Source organism: Fusarium oxysporum, chromosome 12, assembly GCF_000149955.1.
Source record: "Fusarium oxysporum f. sp. lycopersici 4287 chromosome 12, whole genome shotgun sequence".
Taxonomy (NCBI): Eukaryota; Fungi; Ascomycota; class Sordariomycetes; order Hypocreales; family Nectriaceae; genus Fusarium; species Fusarium oxysporum.
In genome coordinates this window covers 470,652-487,241 of record NC_030997.1, presented here as the reverse complement: position 1 = coordinate 487,241, position 16,590 = coordinate 470,652, and the positions used below count along the sequence as shown (strand labels likewise).

General features: G+C 49.0%; 8 protein-coding genes across 13 annotated transcripts; 4 read left to right on the top strand and 4 right to left on the bottom strand.

Moving 5' to 3' along the window:
• Positions 1-916: 916 nt before the first annotated feature.
• Positions 917-2,877, top strand: FOXG_13247 (uncharacterized protein). The gene has a single exon (XM_018393204.1). The coding sequence runs from the start codon at positions 1,013-1,015 to the stop codon at positions 2,678-2,680; it is 1,668 nt and encodes a 555-aa protein (XP_018252423.1). The 5' UTR covers positions 917-1,012; the 3' UTR covers positions 2,681-2,877.
• On the bottom strand, positions 2,785-3,684 carry FOXG_13246 (uncharacterized protein; the record flags this gene model as incomplete). Its single annotated transcript, XM_018393203.1, has 2 exons — positions 2,785-3,302; positions 3,420-3,684. The coding sequence occupies 2 exons, from the start codon at positions 3,682-3,684 to the stop codon at positions 2,785-2,787; spliced, it is 783 nt and encodes a 260-aa protein (XP_018252422.1).
• Positions 3,685-4,996: 1,312 nt separating this feature from the next.
• Positions 4,997-6,286, top strand: FOXG_13245 (uncharacterized protein; the record flags this gene model as incomplete). Its single annotated transcript, XM_018393202.1, has 3 exons — positions 4,997-5,057; positions 5,133-5,342; positions 5,556-6,286. The coding sequence occupies 3 exons, from the start codon at positions 4,997-4,999 to the stop codon at positions 6,284-6,286; spliced, it is 1,002 nt and encodes a 333-aa protein (XP_018252421.1).
• Positions 5,864-7,686, bottom strand: FOXG_13244 (uncharacterized protein). The gene is made up of 2 exons (XM_018393201.1): positions 6,592-7,686; positions 5,864-6,523 (listed from the first exon to the last, which is right to left on the bottom strand). Exon 1 carries the CDS (start codon positions 7,439-7,441, stop codon positions 7,106-7,108), a length of 336 nt encoding a protein of 111 aa, XP_018252420.1. The 5' UTR covers positions 7,442-7,686; the 3' UTR covers positions 5,864-6,523; positions 6,592-7,105.
• Positions 7,687-9,522: 1,836 nt separating this feature from the next.
• On the top strand, positions 9,523-10,335 carry FOXG_21114 (uncharacterized protein). The gene has a single exon (XM_018401452.1). The coding sequence runs from the start codon at positions 9,758-9,760 to the stop codon at positions 10,013-10,015; it is 258 nt and encodes an 85-aa protein (XP_018252419.1). The 5' UTR covers positions 9,523-9,757; the 3' UTR covers positions 10,016-10,335.
• A 6-nt stretch (positions 10,336-10,341) lies between these two features.
• Positions 10,342-14,357, top strand: FOXG_13243 (uncharacterized protein). 3 transcript variants are annotated; one of them, XM_018393198.1, is made up of 4 exons: positions 10,342-10,578; positions 10,631-11,538; positions 11,586-11,791; positions 11,839-14,357. In XM_018393198.1, the coding sequence occupies exons 1-4, from the start codon at positions 10,513-10,515 to the stop codon at positions 12,099-12,101; spliced, it is 1,443 nt and encodes a 480-aa protein (XP_018252416.1). In that variant the 5' UTR covers positions 10,342-10,512; the 3' UTR covers positions 12,102-14,357. The 3 variants fall into 3 exon arrangements, with proteins under 3 accessions (XP_018252416.1, XP_018252417.1, XP_018252418.1); XM_018393199.1 differs by having other exon boundaries at positions 11,586-14,357; XM_018393200.1 differs by having other exon boundaries at positions 10,342-11,538.
• Positions 11,840-14,362, bottom strand: FOXG_13242 (uncharacterized protein). The gene is made up of 2 exons (XM_018393197.1): positions 13,419-14,362; positions 11,840-13,366 (listed from the first exon to the last, which is right to left on the bottom strand). The coding sequence occupies exons 1-2, from the start codon at positions 14,304-14,306 to the stop codon at positions 12,284-12,286; spliced, it is 1,971 nt and encodes a 656-aa protein (XP_018252415.1). The 5' UTR covers positions 14,307-14,362; the 3' UTR covers positions 11,840-12,283.
• Positions 14,363-14,487: 125 nt separating this feature from the next.
• FOXG_13241 (uncharacterized protein) lies at positions 14,488-16,531 on the bottom strand (the record flags this gene model as incomplete). 4 transcript variants are annotated; one of them, XM_018393196.1, is made up of 9 exons in its annotated part: positions 14,512-14,789; positions 14,844-15,062; positions 15,111-15,240; positions 15,289-15,400; positions 15,452-15,598; positions 15,644-15,883; positions 15,931-16,032; positions 16,084-16,344; positions 16,469-16,528. In XM_018393196.1, the coding sequence occupies 7 exons, from the start codon at positions 15,980-15,982 to the stop codon at positions 14,571-14,573; spliced, it is 1,119 nt and encodes a 372-aa protein (XP_018252414.1). The 4 variants fall into 4 exon arrangements, with proteins under 4 accessions (XP_018252412.1, XP_018252413.1, XP_018252414.1 ...); XM_018393194.1 differs by having other exon boundaries at positions 14,488-14,789; positions 16,084-16,531; XM_018393195.1 differs by having other exon boundaries at positions 14,505-14,789; positions 14,844-15,240; positions 16,084-16,531.
• Between the last annotated feature and the right edge of the window lie 59 nt (positions 16,532-16,590).

The following is a 16,590-nucleotide window of genomic DNA, read 5'->3' as shown; positions in this document are numbered from 1 at the left end:
TTGCGTCGCTCGCATATGGGCTTTTTAAGATTGGGGATAATTGGGGCCAGAGCCACGCGTATTACCGAACAGACTGCTCATGTATGGATGTAAATCGTGTGATTGGGTAGGTCTTAATATTTAGACGCCTCGTGTTCGATAAAGCTTGATTATCCTAAGGCAACAATGGAAACATGGTGTGCATGTCAAAGAAGGAGGCTTGAGTACATATTGAATTGGTCAAATCTCATGACTATGCACCATGGTTGATTGATAGAGTCGAATGCGGAATGTAAATGCGATGCTTAAGGTAGTGACTAATGAATCGCTTGGAATTAACACGGCTTTGCTAAAACTTTATTCTAAAACAGCCACTTAATGTTGCCTGACAAAGCGTCCATGCGGTGTAGTGAGCTCATGAACCATGCAGGAGAAAAGTAGGGTTTTCCACAGGCTGGGCATTAAACAGCAACGACATATCGTCACCATGGCAAGCCGCAATATGAACGACTGGCGTGGTACAATATCCGGCCTCAATGTTGTAAATAATAACCAAAAATCAGGACTTATGAGTTCAAAGCGATAATTAAAGCTGTATCTTCAATAATATATAAATGCCCTGAAAGCAAAATATCAATCCAGGGTAGGAATACGATGTTTGTTGGATTTTCCACTAGCGATGACGCTACTAATTTCCCTCGCCAAAAGCTGAGTCCCAAGAGCCAATAATCGTGGCGCTGCCCCTGACAGCCCCTGTAAAACTAACGGCCTCAGCTCGAATCACGCTGGCACTATCGATAAAACCTTTCTAAAAACACTCAACTAACGAGACGCTTGATCTTGTTTGGGAAGACTAGTTATCAATAGCTTCAAAAGGATCTACACTAAATAATGACCGCCAAGCCCAACACGAGGTTGTTAAGGCAGGATTTACCAGGGGAAGAGAAAGATTAAACCCAGATCTCCCCCCAAACTTTGTTTCTCTAGATTGTCGCGTTTTTGTTATAGCCAGAAAATCACGATTATCGCAGAGATGGCTCGCCATTTCGTCCGTTCGTTTGTTATTGCTGCGGCGCTCAGCCCTTTCGTTAATGCTGGGCCATGCCGCCCCTCTTCGAGCTCCGTAGCGGTCGTTACGACTACTGCTGAGACCAGTGTCGCGACTGGCTCTGCTACGACTCATACCAAGGACTCCAGCTTGACTGAGCCTTTATCTGGTACCTCAACTGAGTCTTCGCTTATTGTCAGTGAGAGTGCTTCAACCACTGGTGCTTCCACTGAGACCAGTCTCACTGTTAGCGAGAGCGAATCTGCCACTGAGTCTGCATCTGCAACCTCAACCGAGACTACTCTCGCTACCAGCAAGACTGAATCTGGTTCCACCAGCGCCGAGCAGTCGACCACCTCGGGTTCTGCCCTCTCAACTGACATCACCACTACCGCCAGTGAGAGCGACTCATCCACCGGCACTACCCTGGGCACCACTACCTCAACTGAGTGTACCGAGCCAGAGCCTCCTGTCTACAATGATCCCTTTACTGCCACCTACACCGAGGAGATCCCCGCGACGACAACTGAAGCGGCAACCACTACCGAAGATGCTGCCGCGACCATTGTCCCGAGAAACTTCGTTCGAAGAGGTCATCCAGAGATATTTGTTAGGGATGCCACAAGTGAAGCCGCTCCCACCACCAGCGAAGATGCTACCACTACAGAAGAGGCTTCCACTTCAGGAGACACCACTACTACTGGAGAGACAACCGCCACTTCTGAAGACACCACTGCTACCACTGAGGGTGCTACCACCACCACAGAAGAGGCTACCACCACTACTGAGGCTACCACCACTGCTTCTGAAACCGCCACCGGTTGCATCAATAACATGGAGAAACCAACACCTGAAGGCGCCAACTGCGGTGCAAGGGGATATGTATGGAGTGGTTCTAACGATTGGAGATACTTGGGCGAAGGCCCGTCTTCCTCTGTTCTTGATTGCTACGCGGCTTGCCAGCAGAAGAGTAACTGTGTGACATTCTTATACGAGAAAGACATACAGTGCAGCCTCTACATGGGTACTGTCACTCAGCTCAGCCCGGACCGAACTGGTGTAAAGACTTACGAGACGCGCTGCTTCTGCGACACCGGTATTGAGCCAGCTCCGACCTGCTCATATGACACCTCCATCATCAACGGCGGTTTCGATGACGGCAAGTTCTCTCCGTGGCAGGAGGATCCTAATCCTGGCGGTAAAGATCCCGTCGCCTTGAGGCCCGTTCCTGGCGGCGAGGGCGGTACCTCTTATCGGCTCCAGACTGGCCAGTTTGACTTCGACAAGAGCATGTGGATTTACCAGGATGTCAAGGCCTGCCCTGGCACCACGTTCTACTGCAGCTATAGGTGGTGGTGGGATGAGTACTACTCGATTCCTCAAAATAGTGGCGGCAGCTTGGTTCCATATGTCCGCGTTTACCAAGACGACGACAGGATCGGGAACAGATACCCAACCAGTGCGGAACAGACGAAGACGTGGATCAGCGCAAATTTCCAGTTCACTATGCCTGATAGCGGAGAGACTACGATTTGGTTCGTTGCTAGCAGTCCTCAAGGTGAATGGATCAATAATAGCGAGGACCCTTGTACGCCCGACTGGGTTCACCGACCTAACTCGTTCGCGTTGGACTCGGTATATTGCAGAAGCTAGAAGGTAATAGGAAGATTCTTGTTGGATCCAAGGATACGCATTTAGAACTTAGAATTTCTCTGTAAATAAATTCAATATTAGTATATTTCCCTATGCTGGCTTTTTCATGCGCGAACCACCTTCCACGCTGCTGTTGAAGCCTCATGCGCAGCGTTGACCACCTTGAGAACATCTTCAGGAAGCTCCTTGGGGCCCACAGCGATAGAACGGTCGAAACACATATCGTGTCCAAACAGTGTAGGGGTGCAGCAGCAGATCTGAACAAGCTCACCATCCCTCATGATACGGTTCGAGGCCACGGAATGGGCATGCGCCGAGCGGATGCGGCCGCTACCAAAGACAGTGAAGCTGGAGTCGAGCGGTGAGTGGTTCTCGTCACCCTCGAGATATTTGGATGCCCGCTCCACGGCAGCTGTGTAGCCGCGGAGAGCAACTTTCCACTCTGGGACACCAGGGGCTGTGGCCCCCCGAGCTCCCTTGAACTTGTGAGCAGCAACATCAGCACAGCTTCTGAGAATCCCGGTTTGTGCCGCATCGCCGTCTCGGTGAACTTGACTGATGCAGGCAGAGGCGTCCACAATGTCTGCTGATGCCAACTTGTTCTTGAGCAACTCAAGATTAGCTGCGGTGACCGTATTGGAATCAAGACTGATTGTAGCAGCCTTTGGAGCCACTTTTTGAATGTATGAGGCCAGATCATCACCGAACGATCGGTACATTCACGGCTCATCCCAAGCACCCCATTCAGCCACGACCTCTTCGGTGCATTTCGTGCGAATGATAGGGGCCTCAATTCGGGGGGAGATGAACGCAGGCGCAGAGCTGGGCCATATGACGAGGAAAATGGGCCTCACTTCGGGCAGGCCACCGAGTCCGGCGAAGAAGCAGTGGTTCGCTGTGCCGTTGAGCACAAGAAGATCCATTCCAGCCTCCTTGACTGCATTTTGCACTCGGACGACCCGGTTGCGAATATCTGCTTGTGTCAGGAGGATTGATGGAGCCATTGGTTTCCAACCATTCTCTCTGTGATGGATGTTGAGGTTGGTAGATAATTAAGAAAAGAAAGGCCTCGCACTGAGAAAGTGGAAGGTCGATACGCTCCGAAAGCCGTCTCCTGACTGATCTCTAGGCAGGTGGTTTCGCGTGATGCACTCCACTAAGTTCTCTGTGCTGAATTAAGCTCTCAGCCACAAGTCTCAACTGCAAATAACACATCTGGCTCACAACTTAGACATTATACCAAAATGCCTGACTAATTGCTACAGCGTAAAGTTGATATGAGGAAAACCTAGATTATGACTCTTTGACCGGCCTTGAAGGCATATAAGATGGTGCCTCTAATCCCTCGGCCAAGATAGGTTAGCTTAATACCATAAAAACCCCAGATCTTCAAGATGGCAGCTCCCGCACCAATAAGGGCATTCTTCTACTAAAATCACCCAAACCAAGCAGACCTTCATAACTACACTCACGGATCTGTGGTTACACCTCAGGTTGCAATAGCATATAAGGTGACTCTTCAGGGCCGACCTACCTATAAGGCTCTTAAATAGTAATACGAGGCTATATAGAAATCCATCTGTATGCAGGAATATAATAAGCTTAATAGTTAATTCCTTATCTAGCTAGCTCTCTTTAACTATAATAATATTACTTATATAGCTAAGCAGAATAGATTCCCTCCAGGGGTTATCTAAGTTGCCCAGCGAGAAAAGAAGGCCCTGTATAAGGTCCTCTACGAGCTGAAGAGATTGACCGAGAAGAAGAGGGAAGAGGCTATATAGCTAATCAGGCAAAATCAGGATTAGATTATGTCCCTGATCGACGTGTGGATGGCAATTCGCTGAGGGGATAACTGCTACGGAGGCTGCGGAGAAAGCTCGAAGGCGGCTTAGATGAGGCGTATTTGACTTCTAGGTAAGGCGCATAGCTTTCAGATTTGTCGATAAATACTGACGCATGAGCAAAGTTTGGCTGAAGGTTTTGTGATGACACGTATGTCGGTGCCATCGGGGCTGAGAAGATGGTTTGGAGTAATTAGAAGGTCGTGGCGGTATTGAGTTTATGAGTCAGTCTTAAGGTTAGAAAATACACTTCTGATTTAACACAATGGAGTGATGCACTCCACGATCGACATGGTGGGGACGCCATCACGGTTTTGATAGTCTTTAGGACGAGGAAGGTCGACCCGTTAGATTAATAATGATGGAAGATCGGTCCACCAATGACAACAGGGGTGCAGACTGCTGGAACTGACTTTGGCTTTGCCCAACCTGGATCGTCACAACTAAGGCCAGAAAAGAGAGAGGGTCTAACATGCCGGTTCACGAACAACAGCCAATGAGCCGATCGTTGATGAGTCGTTCAAAGCACGACTGTAGGAAACTTAAATTGAGGTTTTGGGAATAGATATGTCTAACCCTGCAATGCTAGACCTGATTACAGGTCACAGGTTACCATCAATCCCACGTACGGGCCCGGTCTCGGCCTTTCGTGGCACAAGGGAGCGCATCGACCTTCCCAGTCCATCCCTCGAGATGGATTTCGTGTGTGCTGTTTTTGCCGGGGGATGCTCAATGGCGAATCCCTCTGGCCATGAAAATTCCTGTGCCCTTGATCCTCATGTTTGCGATATTCTCCGGACCCTTCTCTTCTCGGTGGCGTAAGTTTTACCATCTCGATAATTTCCTGAGCTCTCTACTAACATCTCTTACAATCGTCAGAAAGGGACGTCACGAAGAAGGCCGCCGGTTTCTCAACCTCCTCCACGACACCGAAGGCGAAACCTTTATCGAACAAGAATTATTCCAGATCCAACAGCAGATTGAACTTGAGGCGTCTGCTGAGACAAGCAGCTGAGCATATGCGATCAAAGAACTTTTTTCCATGCGATACTTCCACCGCACGCTCATGGCGGCTTTCATCGTCTCTCAGTCCCAGCTCTCAGGCGCCTCTGTCATACAGAACTTCCAGAACACATTCTATGCCATCCTTGGTATCACCGGTCGACAGTCGCTCTTGGTATCTGGTATCTACGGTTTCATGGGTGTTATCGGAACCATCATCTACTTGGGCATCGTTGCAGACAGATGGCCTCGTGCTCGAACATTGTGGACTGGCTCGCTCGCCTTGTCCGTCTCCATCGCTATCTGTATGGCTTTGAGTGCCACCTATGGTCAGGCTGGAGAGAGTAACATGGCTGGAGCAAGAGCAAGTATCACTTTCATCTTCATCTACTCTGCGACCTTTGCAATCTTCTTCAACACAATGATCTGGGTCGTCCCATCAGAGCTGTTCCCAACATTCCTTCGATCAAAGGGCATGGCCTTCGCCGTGTCATCCAAGTCCGTCGTCGCTATCGTTCTTAGTCAGATTACTCCTTTGGCGCTCACAGAGGTCAGCTGGAGGTTCTATGCTCTCTTTATTGCCTGTAACACTGCCGCCTCTGTCTTGTACTTCTTCTTCCTGCCCGAGACTGGTGGTAAAACCTTGGAGGAAATTTCAGAGCTCTTTGGTGATGCTGTGGCGGTGGATATGCATGCCAATATTGAGAAGCTTGATGCTACCAGTGTTGTTCATGCTGAAGGAAGCGAGCCTCGCAAGTAGAATAGATCAGTGTCTCTACAATGGAGGAACTGAGAGATTGCCGAAACCTCCAGGCAATTGATTGGTGGTTTTCAGTATAGTTTGAATGAATGACTTCCCAGCATAATTTCGTCCCTGTAATGATGAATTCCTCCTTTGCGATACCGAATGAGCGACGATAGATCATCCCCCCTTGTGCTTCTTACTCTCCACTCTCCGCCCCACGATGACCAATCTTGAATGTCGTAACCGTAGGTCCTGTTTAGACGATAGGCCATCTCAGAACCTGTTGATAACGCAAAAGTGGTGGATTATGGTCTACTTACATAACGTCACTATGGTTGACTGGCCATTCCATTGACGCGCTTGGATTTATTCCTGAAGTCGTCGAGTTAGAACCCCAACTCCCGTCTTCTAGTTGCTAGATCACGTCCGTCTTAATTCATGTTGTACAAAGTCCACGCATCCCCAACTTGCTCTCCACCGAAGTAAATACAAGTAGAGTCTGTCGAGGACAAGCCATCTCTACCCCGCAGCTACCTCGGTTCCCCCGTGCTCCCAATCTATGATCCGCGGGGCTTGCCTAAGTGGCTCGTCAAGGAGAGTCAAGAGCGAGCTCCAACGGCAACCTAGTTGACAAAGGACCTGCTTCTGGCGCTTCTTGAGAAGGCAACCTAGACAAACCCTGGGATCACAGGCTGATGTCACAGGGGAATTCCACGGTAGCTGCGAAGGCACCTATACAGATCAGGTGAGTTATTTGTGTAACCTGTTCAATTACAGTCAAAGAAGGAAGAACTTTACCGATCTAAGGAGAGCAGGTTCCATGAGACCAAAATGCTACATGACCCGAGCGAGAGTATCGCAACAGTCGTAAATTTCGACGGCCCCGAGAATGGCCTCGACAGCTGTTGCGACCATCCCGGGACTGACTCTGGTAGTTCCTCCATTCATGTTGATGCACTTGTGAAGGCCGTGCCCCCTGCCGACTCTAGCCAGGTTATCATTGCTGATCAGGTCGCGACGGAGCGTGGTCCAGCAATCTCGACTATCAGCTAGATCCAATTCAAGCTGGATTTGAGAACCATCACTAACGCTTCGGGAGTCCTCGATTGATCCAGAGGCTGCACAAGTGGGCTGCAGCTGCGGCGTCGCCGTATACAGCGAGTCGATCATTCTTGGGCATTTGCTTGAAAGAACCGTCCAAAACACAAACAGACAACGTGCCGGCGGCTGTGTTCAGTGCTTGTGCGCAGAGACTTAGAATTAAACTCATATGCGATAATGGACTCGCACTCCGAGACCTTTCGACTGAACCTCGGACAAGATGTCATGATTGCGATGGGTCACTGAAGGTTTGGGGTTACGATGAGATTGCAAAATTGCGAAGTTTGGTGAGAAGCGGTGAAGAAGTTTTGAACTGTTTCGACGTCAACGATTTCATGGATGAGGGGTACATGCAAAGGCGTGCTGTACACATATCATTGGCTGACTACAGTGCGGCATTTGTTAGTGTGTGTTAGGATATACCACTACATACAAGCTTTGCTCTCTCATCATCAAGTCTTCTCTACCCGTCGTTGTTGCTGCGAAAAGCCGATTCTACAGGCCTTGGGCCAACATCATAGCTCGGAAGATGCTTCACGCGCAAAGCTCGACTGACCATTGTAATTGCTTGTGAAAACAAAGGTTAAACAGCTTGATGCTGACTTCAATGACTGACTTGAGTATATGCATTGAGCTGAATGCGTCGGGCTTTATAACCCCCCGCGTTGCTAGTTGCAACGAGCCTTTGGCATTGGAAATTCTGCCATCGTTACCCAGCACAGTCTGTACCAGTCCTGCACCGTATTTGTAAGGAGGAACAATTAGATATTTTGGCCTTGATCAGCACGTCCAAGTCAATGGCTCATCCAACCTACTCGCATCCGCTACTCTTGTGAGGAACAACACAAATCCAAAGCCATCACGTTGAATTTGTCCGATTGGTTTCGGCGTAAAGCATGTAAGATCTCTGGAATTAAGTTTTTTTGTGTCCGACTGATCCGAAGTAGTGGTTTCATGACCAACATCGGCGATCCTCTCCCTTGCTAACCCTCCCTTTCAGCCTTCGATGCTGTAAGCCAACAAGCTCAAGGATACCTTAGATCGGGCGTCTCGGCTACCTCCTGGGTGGCTATGCAGCAATCTTCTATATCAGAGACCATAAGCGAATGTTTTCGGCCTGAGTCTGTTTCAAGAAGGTCATCAAGTCAGCCCCATATCTAGCTCGTATCGCCAAGACTCTTCACGTGAATGGCACTTCTGATCAGCGTGAGTGCCGAAAACAAGCTTTCCAAGAGCCGGAAATTAAATCACCGTTCTCGATCGTCTGCCCCAAAGGACCATATTTCTCATTATCATTGGCTATTGCTCTGCAATCTGCCTCGGGCCAGCAATTATGTGGAGCTCTCAATGTCTAAGCCTCATGATGATGACTACTATTTTCGATATTGACTTTCGGAACGTGCCGATAGTCCCAAAGCCCCGGTCAAGGGAGACGCTCGGCAGCGACATCCGCTCCGTTTTAGCCGCTCTTGCTGAGAAGTATCATGATGCGCTGTTTGGATCTGGACTGTTCGATTTGAGGGCATCAAAACTCCGAGGGGCTCGGAAGGGCGGTCGCTCGGGCTTTAGGGAAGACGCGTCAGCTCATAGCTTCTAACAGCTCACAGCTCTTGAAGATCTTCGGCGGTAAAGCTCCTGGGCTATGAGAGTGCTGATCTAAGATTGCTTTGTTTGTATCAACCCCATCATTCAGCAGCCTGAGGTCGAGCTTTGGACTTTCACTAGTAACGTAAACCTTCTGTGTTAACTTACCAGTACAAGGTCTTCTATCTACTTGTGAGATGGAGTATTGCAATGACTGTAACAGAATTATGCTTGCCAATTGAAAGAGACACCGTTCCGGATGGAAATGGGAATAAAGGTCTAACAACTTGAAGCCTAGCCAATTTGATTGGACCTCTCGTAATCGGGCTGAAGCATAGCCCCAGGGGTGGCTTCAATCGAATCTGGGGTAATTTAGGGCGAAAGGGGCATTGCATTGTCAATTGGTAAAAGTATCGAATCGTGAATACGAACAATGCAAGGTAGCTCGGGAGTGACGGGATATTTCCCCACTTAAACAAAGGTTGACATAAAAGCACAGCTAGCTCTAGCAGTGGCAGTGCTCCATGTTTTTATGACAGCCCTGTCAGCTTCATTGCCGATCAGCCGTATAACCCCAGTGTTTGACTAAGAGGCCGATATCCGAGACGGGAAGTTTCAATACTCACATTGTACATGTGCTTGAAGTTCAAGTGAGCTTAGGGAGCTTCTGGATAAGCCAAGAGGTATATAACCATATGAGCTCCCCAGCATCCTATTGTATCATTCACAACACCACTCTCTCATCTTTCCTTTCAACATAAACTAATTACAACCTCTCAACTACCAACTCAAACCTTCATCATGCTTCTCAACAAGGCTTTCCTCGGCGCTCTTCTCGCCATGGGCACAGTCACCGCCCTCCCCAACCCCGACGCTGAGCCCGCTGATCTCGAGGATCGCAGCATCCTTCACCACTGCGGCAAGCACGCTTCTTGGGATCACGCCAAGAGCGAGTGCGTGTGTCACGACTCCGGCAAGGTCTACACCAAGAAGCACCACAAGTGCAAGTGCCCCAAGGGCGAGAAGTGGCACCACATTGAGAAGAAGTGCAAGAAATAAACGCCTGCACTAGACATCCCTTTGAACGATCACAACAAGACCGCCTCGTTCGACATTCACCACAAAGCCTTCATATATACTCGGCCGAACTATATCGTATGGGCTGACAACTGGATCATTGGCTTTAAGGATTGGCGATGCGGCATGGTTGGCAGAAGGATCTTGGAAAGGGCATTATCTTATGTAACTTTAGTGTTTATGTAACGTGTCAAGAAACATATACCTTAAATCAAGGCTGATTGAGCTTCTGCGTCTTATTGCTTTATTTGCTTTGTCTTCAGGCTGAATAGCAATTATTTTTCTCATCCTCATGATGCCGAAGAGCCGTGCTACTGCATACTATGACCGAATATCAGCATCAAAAGCGTCTTAGTGCCATGAAATCATCAAGTCGGTCCGAATAACACAATTGATAAAAGATCTCAAGCTTAAGTCAAGAAAGTCTGGGGACCCCAGATTTTATTTCATTTGCAGGTTCTCAATCTTCAATATCTGACATGAAGGTCGTTACCGCTCATTTCGTTGCCGCTCTACTATCCTCCAGAGTGTTAGCATCAACATGTGTATGTGCCTTGGGGGCAAACATGATAAAATTATAATAGCTGACAGCTCCAGTGTCATCAATTAAAGGGGAGTCTCGGCGACAAAATCAGCTTTCCTGATACCAAAAGCTACAACGCCACGTTAACTAGCTACTGGTCGAAACAAGAGTCTGCGCTTCACCCCAATTGCGTCCTGCAGCCTACCACCGCCCATGATGTTGCCGTTGCCTTGAGGATAATCAGCACACAAAAGGATTGCAAATTCTCAATCAAGAGTCATGGTCATGCTCCTGCAGCAGGCTTCGCCAACTCCGACAGCGGCGTGACCATTGACATGACAACTCTCTCATCCGTGTCTCTGAACAAGAGGTCAACCATTGCAAGCATCGGCGCAGGCGCAAAGTGGCTTGACGTCTATCAGCATCTTGGTGGCTCAGGTGTTCAAGTCGCCGGAGGTCGAAACGGAAATGTCGGTGTTGGAGGCTTGCTCCTTGGTGGAGGAATATCGCATTTCACTACCAAAGTCGGATGGGCTTGTGATAGGGTGGTCAACTACGAGGTTGTACTCGCTAATGGCACTCTGATCAATGCAAATAAGAAAGAGAACTCAGACCTGTTCCTCGCTTTGAAAGGAGGGGGCAACAATTTTGGAGTTGTTAGCCGCTTCGACATTGAAACATTTCCGCAGGGCGACATATCTACAACAAGCATCTCCTACAATATTACCGAGAGGGGGAGGGTCTTCCAGGCTTTTACAGACTTACTTGATTCATCGACATACGATCCCGACGCGTCCTTGGTTACCAGTCTTCTCTACAGCTCAGCATCCAAAGGCTGGTCACTGTCAGCATCGGCTATATACACGAAGCCCGTTTCCCAGCCAAAGATCTTCAAGGGTCTTTCGGATGTGCCTCACACGAAGCTTGTCAATAATATCACGACATTGGCAGAGTTTGCGAATGAGAAGGATACGCCGCCTTTGTGAGTTCCAACGTTGAGCTTGATTGAACGGGCTCTGACAGATTTAGGAACTGGCTTTTTGCGACATTGACTCTGAAGCCATCCGCACAAAATATGCAGCATATGCTTGAGACCCTCAACAATACTATCTATTCGTTCAACCCACAGGACGGCGTGACATGGAGTATCGCCTTTGAGCCGTTGGTAGCAGCGATGCTGGAAGGTTCTAAGCACACCAATGTCCTCGGCCTTAAAACAGCCCATGATGGCTACAGTAGGTACCTATTGAATCATCCCATGAACATCTGCTAACAATGATAGTTGTTCTTATCTCAGCGCTGTGGCCGAACTCGGCTGTTAACTCAAACGTTGAAGCAAAGGCCAAGGAGGTTCTGTCAGTATGGGAAGAGGATGCTCGTGCAAAGGGACTGCTGCAGAAGTTCCAGTACCTCAACTACGCTGCGCCATACCAAAAGCCGTTTGAGTCATACGGAGCTGATGAGCTGGAATTTCTCAGGTCAGTCAGCAAAAGGTATGACCCTGCTCAAATCTTGCAGAAGAGAGTTGGTGGCTTCAAGCTCTGAGCCCAATGAGAAGGTCTCACCCCAAAAGGATATCGAGAGCAGCGACAGCACTCGTGATTCAGTGTATAGAAAAAGCATAAGGAGACAAGCTGTCAAGGCTTCCAAGCAACGAGTCTAGTGTACATTTCGTGTATCTCATGTATCTCGATCTACCAGGTATCACATCTAGCTAACATCACATCCTAATCCCTCGACGCCTTCGCCTTCAATCCAAACGCACCAAAAAGCATCATGAAAACGTAAACAATCATCATATACAGACCTTCACCGATGTAACAAACCGCCGCAACGGGGTCGCCAGCGCCTCTTCTAACCGCGCCAAACATCCACTTTGCATCCTTCTTCGCTTCGCCAACAGCCCATGTCAAAGGTGACGGCTTAGCAGGTCTCTCCTTGATCTTGGGTCTTGAGCCAGGGAAATCAGCGACACCTTTCCTCTTCCCTTCGAGATCTTTGAGAGTGAGGGTGTGATTCTCGTGCTGGCGGTTGCGGACGCTTTCCTTTGTGAGCATACCTCGGATGGTCTCTTTTTCGGAGGCCGTGTTGTGGTTCCACCATTCTTCGACGGCGGTGAACATGTATTTCTGGATGGGTGTTTTGTGGCGTGGGAAGGCGGGATGATGCATGATTGTGAGGATCTGGCGGATTGTTTCTTCTTCGTTGCGGAATGGATCATCCCAGCATTTGACGACCTGTTGCGTTGTCCAGTTTGTCGTGACGGAGGAGACGAGACCAGCAGGCTGGTTGAGGACGTTGCTGAAGTGATCCTTTGAGATGTCCGAATGGCTCGGATCAGACCCGTCGCCATCGAGATAGACTTCAGCAGAAGTCGACTTCGCAGCTTCAGCATCAACACGTTCTTTCGCTGCCTTAAGCGCATTGCGCAACTGCATGATAGAGCTCTCAATCATGAGCGACAGGTACTTGAAGACAAGCTGGTCCGTGTATTTGCCCAACTGCGTGCTCGACTCCTCCGACAGCGGGTCAGCATCATGCTGTTCCGTGCGTTCTTGTATCCATTTCTTGATTCGATCGTGGAGGTAGAAGATCGGTTCGATGGTCTGCCAAAGCTGATTGGCGTCGAGGCTGCTCGCGGCGGTTGAGCTTTGTTTTTCTTCTTCGGCTTTCTTGAAGAGCACGCCGACGGTCTCGAGCTGTTGGAGAACCGGGTCGTTCGTCTTGGAGGCTAGTTTGCTTATCGCTTGTATCGCGGCTTTGAGTAGGTCGAAGATATGCTGGAAGGCGATTTCACCGAGGTTGAGTTCCTGTTGGCTGTCAGCGTGGGCATGTGAAAGGAGGGGTCGGCGGCTTGCGCACGTTCTCGAGATTCTGCAGTGAGCCTTTGCACTGGAGGATGGCCATGTCGTCGGCTTCACCAAGAATACTGTGAAAGATGTCGAGCATTCCGAAAGTGCCAGTGACGATGGGCGGTACCATGCGACTTCTCCATCGTGGCGTCTTGACGCGACAGGCTTCGCCGACAAAGGCAAAGACGTCGTGCTCGCCAAGTTCATGTAGGCAGAGTTCCGTAAAGTTGCTATGCGCCGAAAAGTCTTCGAGGGTATGAAGCGCAGCGCCAAGATGAATGAAAGCTTCCTTCTTCGACTTTGGATCCTTCTCGCGCCCAAGTCGAATGCACTCGCGTAGCTCTCGCGTGACGTAATCAGCAGACGTTTCCCAGCCTTTGCCCGAGTTTGCGATGTAATTCTTCATGCCCGTCTTGGGGTCAAACTCGAGTTCGCGTGGATCCAAAGGCCCTCTCAACCTCTCGTCAATCTCCTTGGCATTACTCGGGTATCCCTTGGGGTTGTCGATATGCTCCACATGAGTGTAACATCCCAAGCGCTCGCGCGTCACCTCGAACTCGTCGGTCGCGAAGCCAAACTCCAGAAACCCCATGATGCTGACAATAGCCCTGAGAACAGGTTCCGGAACATTGTCAAGGCCTGTTGTATCGATGATTTGCGAAAAGTCTCGTAGCCAGTTCCCAAAGTAAATTTGTCGTCGCTCGAGAGTTGAAAATCTGTAGTGCGTCACGAAACTCGCTGGGAGGTACCGAAGGGCTTCGACGATGTCGCCATGACGCCAGACGTAACCGTTGAATTCGCTGGTGCCTGCTACTTCACCTGCTCCAAAGGCTGAGACGCGGTCGGCGAAGAGGAGGCATACGAAGGCGACGAGAAGAAGTCGTGTTGCCAATGCCATTTCGACGGAATGAGATGTGACGTCATAAATGCATTCAAGATTGACAAAAAGGAAGGATCAGCGTCGTCGATGTCTTGGTAAGGTTTTGCTTCCGGATTATTATAGCTCCGCACCGATTCATCTATCACGAGCATGAATCATGGGGCCACTTCATACACTAATGGAAATAAACAGAAATGCTGCCGGTGATAGCTCCAATATTACGTCGGTGATTACACAAGGCTATTGTCAATTATGCAATTCATGACAGTCTATAGTTGCTTTCTACAGCTTTGCACTCGCTGATAAAGTGAAGAGATTTCGGCCGTCATCAGCCCTGTTCACACGACCCTTCATACCAATCGGCTCTCCGTTAGTACTCGCAAGAGTCGCCAATGTATGCTCATCACCATGGTTTGCAATGAATCTCTGTCCATTCTCAACCAGTCTTCCAATTATATGGCCGAGCTTGGATCCCTTTCGATCATAGTCCACAGTATAACTCTATAATCACGTAACACGTTAGATAGATGCAAATGATTGGAGCATGGCACAAACCTCAATTACAGCTTCGCCTTGCGCTGTTGGGGTAAACGCTGGACCTTGAGAAACATCACCATTGTCAAGAACTTCTCTTTTCACATAAGTGGAGTTATTGTGCCGCGACTGAGCCGACAAGCACAGAGCATGTTGCCAGGATAGAACTCCTCCGTTCGCAAGCACCAAGCCGGTTTGATGCTTTCGGCTTCGAATGACTCTTGTCATCTCCGCGATTGCCTGTCCAGAAACCTTAGATCATAATCCTCAGAGCACGAGAGAGCTTACGTGAAGAGAGTAGTTGTTGCCTGCACCGCCAAAGGAAGTAAGGCCACCAAGTAAAGTGATAGGCTTGGCTGGCTTCTGAACATCGAGACCGACATGCTTACAAGCAAGTTTCGGGACGATGGGAAAGCACCTATCATCATGTGAGTTCCACCCCAATGCCCATTTTTCTTGAACTCACGAGTAGAAGTCGAAGCAGTCGACCTCGTTCTTAGTGAGCGCAGCGGATTCGAGAGCCTTGTCGATGGAGTACTCGATAGCAGGGCTTGAGAAGTAGTTGGCTCGCTCCCAAACTAGACAAAATATCAGCAATCACCTCATTTGAGGGGGAACAGTCGACTGACAATGTGAACTATCGTTCGAGCCAGCGCCGCCAGTGATGTACACCCATTTATCCTGGGGGACGCCTAGCTTGGTAGCATACTCAGCAGAAGTGATGATACAGGCCGCCGCCAAGTTTACACCATTAAAGGCATTCATCAACAATGGGTCTAAATAGTTAGCTGATAGCCAGAGTCCATGGCGGCCATACATACAAGGTGTGCAGATCATCCGATTCTGCTTGGTTATCGTCTTAATAGCATCGACGTCTCGTGGTGTTTCGCCTGCTCTCCAACTGATCGGATGTTGACAGGCAATCTTGTCAAATTCGGCGTAAAGGGCTGCTGATTCATGATGATTCTCATGGAATGTTTGCTGGTTATGCTTTCTGTATGCGTTTTCGTATATAGGGTATACTTGAATTGGCATTCCGATAGAGTGAGAGGCACCGACATCTTCATCCTATCAGACAGTCTCTAATAAGATTTGAGTTAAGGCTCACCTTTCAAGAGTGCAGGGTCACTCGGGCCATATAATTTTGCATCAGGAGACATCTCAGTCCATCCCGGTGGAGGAAGACGTCCAGCTTTCTGACACGCAAACACTGGCGCACATCAGCTAAAGGCTCTTCCATCCCGATCTCACATCAACTTACATGATGCTAACGCCTCTCCTCCTGTAACAACAGCTAAATTCGTTTCTCCGGCCGCCACTCTGGCGGCTGCTGCGTCGCACAGCAACGCAGGCGTATGACCTCCATGACTCGAGAGCTCAAGATGCGAAGGGTGAACGCCAAGTTTCTGGGCAAGATGCTTTGGTAGATCATCATATGTCCAAGACCACGGGGGAACAACAGAAATACTGTCTACATGGTTGATAACATCGACAGTTGTATCTTTTGCTGCATCGCGAATTGCTGATAAGATAAGCTCTGCTGGTTCGAGAGTATTTTCGAGGGTGAACTTCTTTTGGCGGATTTCTCCAACACCGATAATAATCGGGTCTTGAGGGGATGGAAACATGATGTCAATATTGCTTACCGAAAGTTGAAAAATAATATCACTGTATTTCACAATCGGTCTGCGTGATGCTGGTCGGTGTTTATTGCTGTATTCGGAGTTATGAGGGGTATTTTTAGCCTCGGCATCACACGGACCTTGCA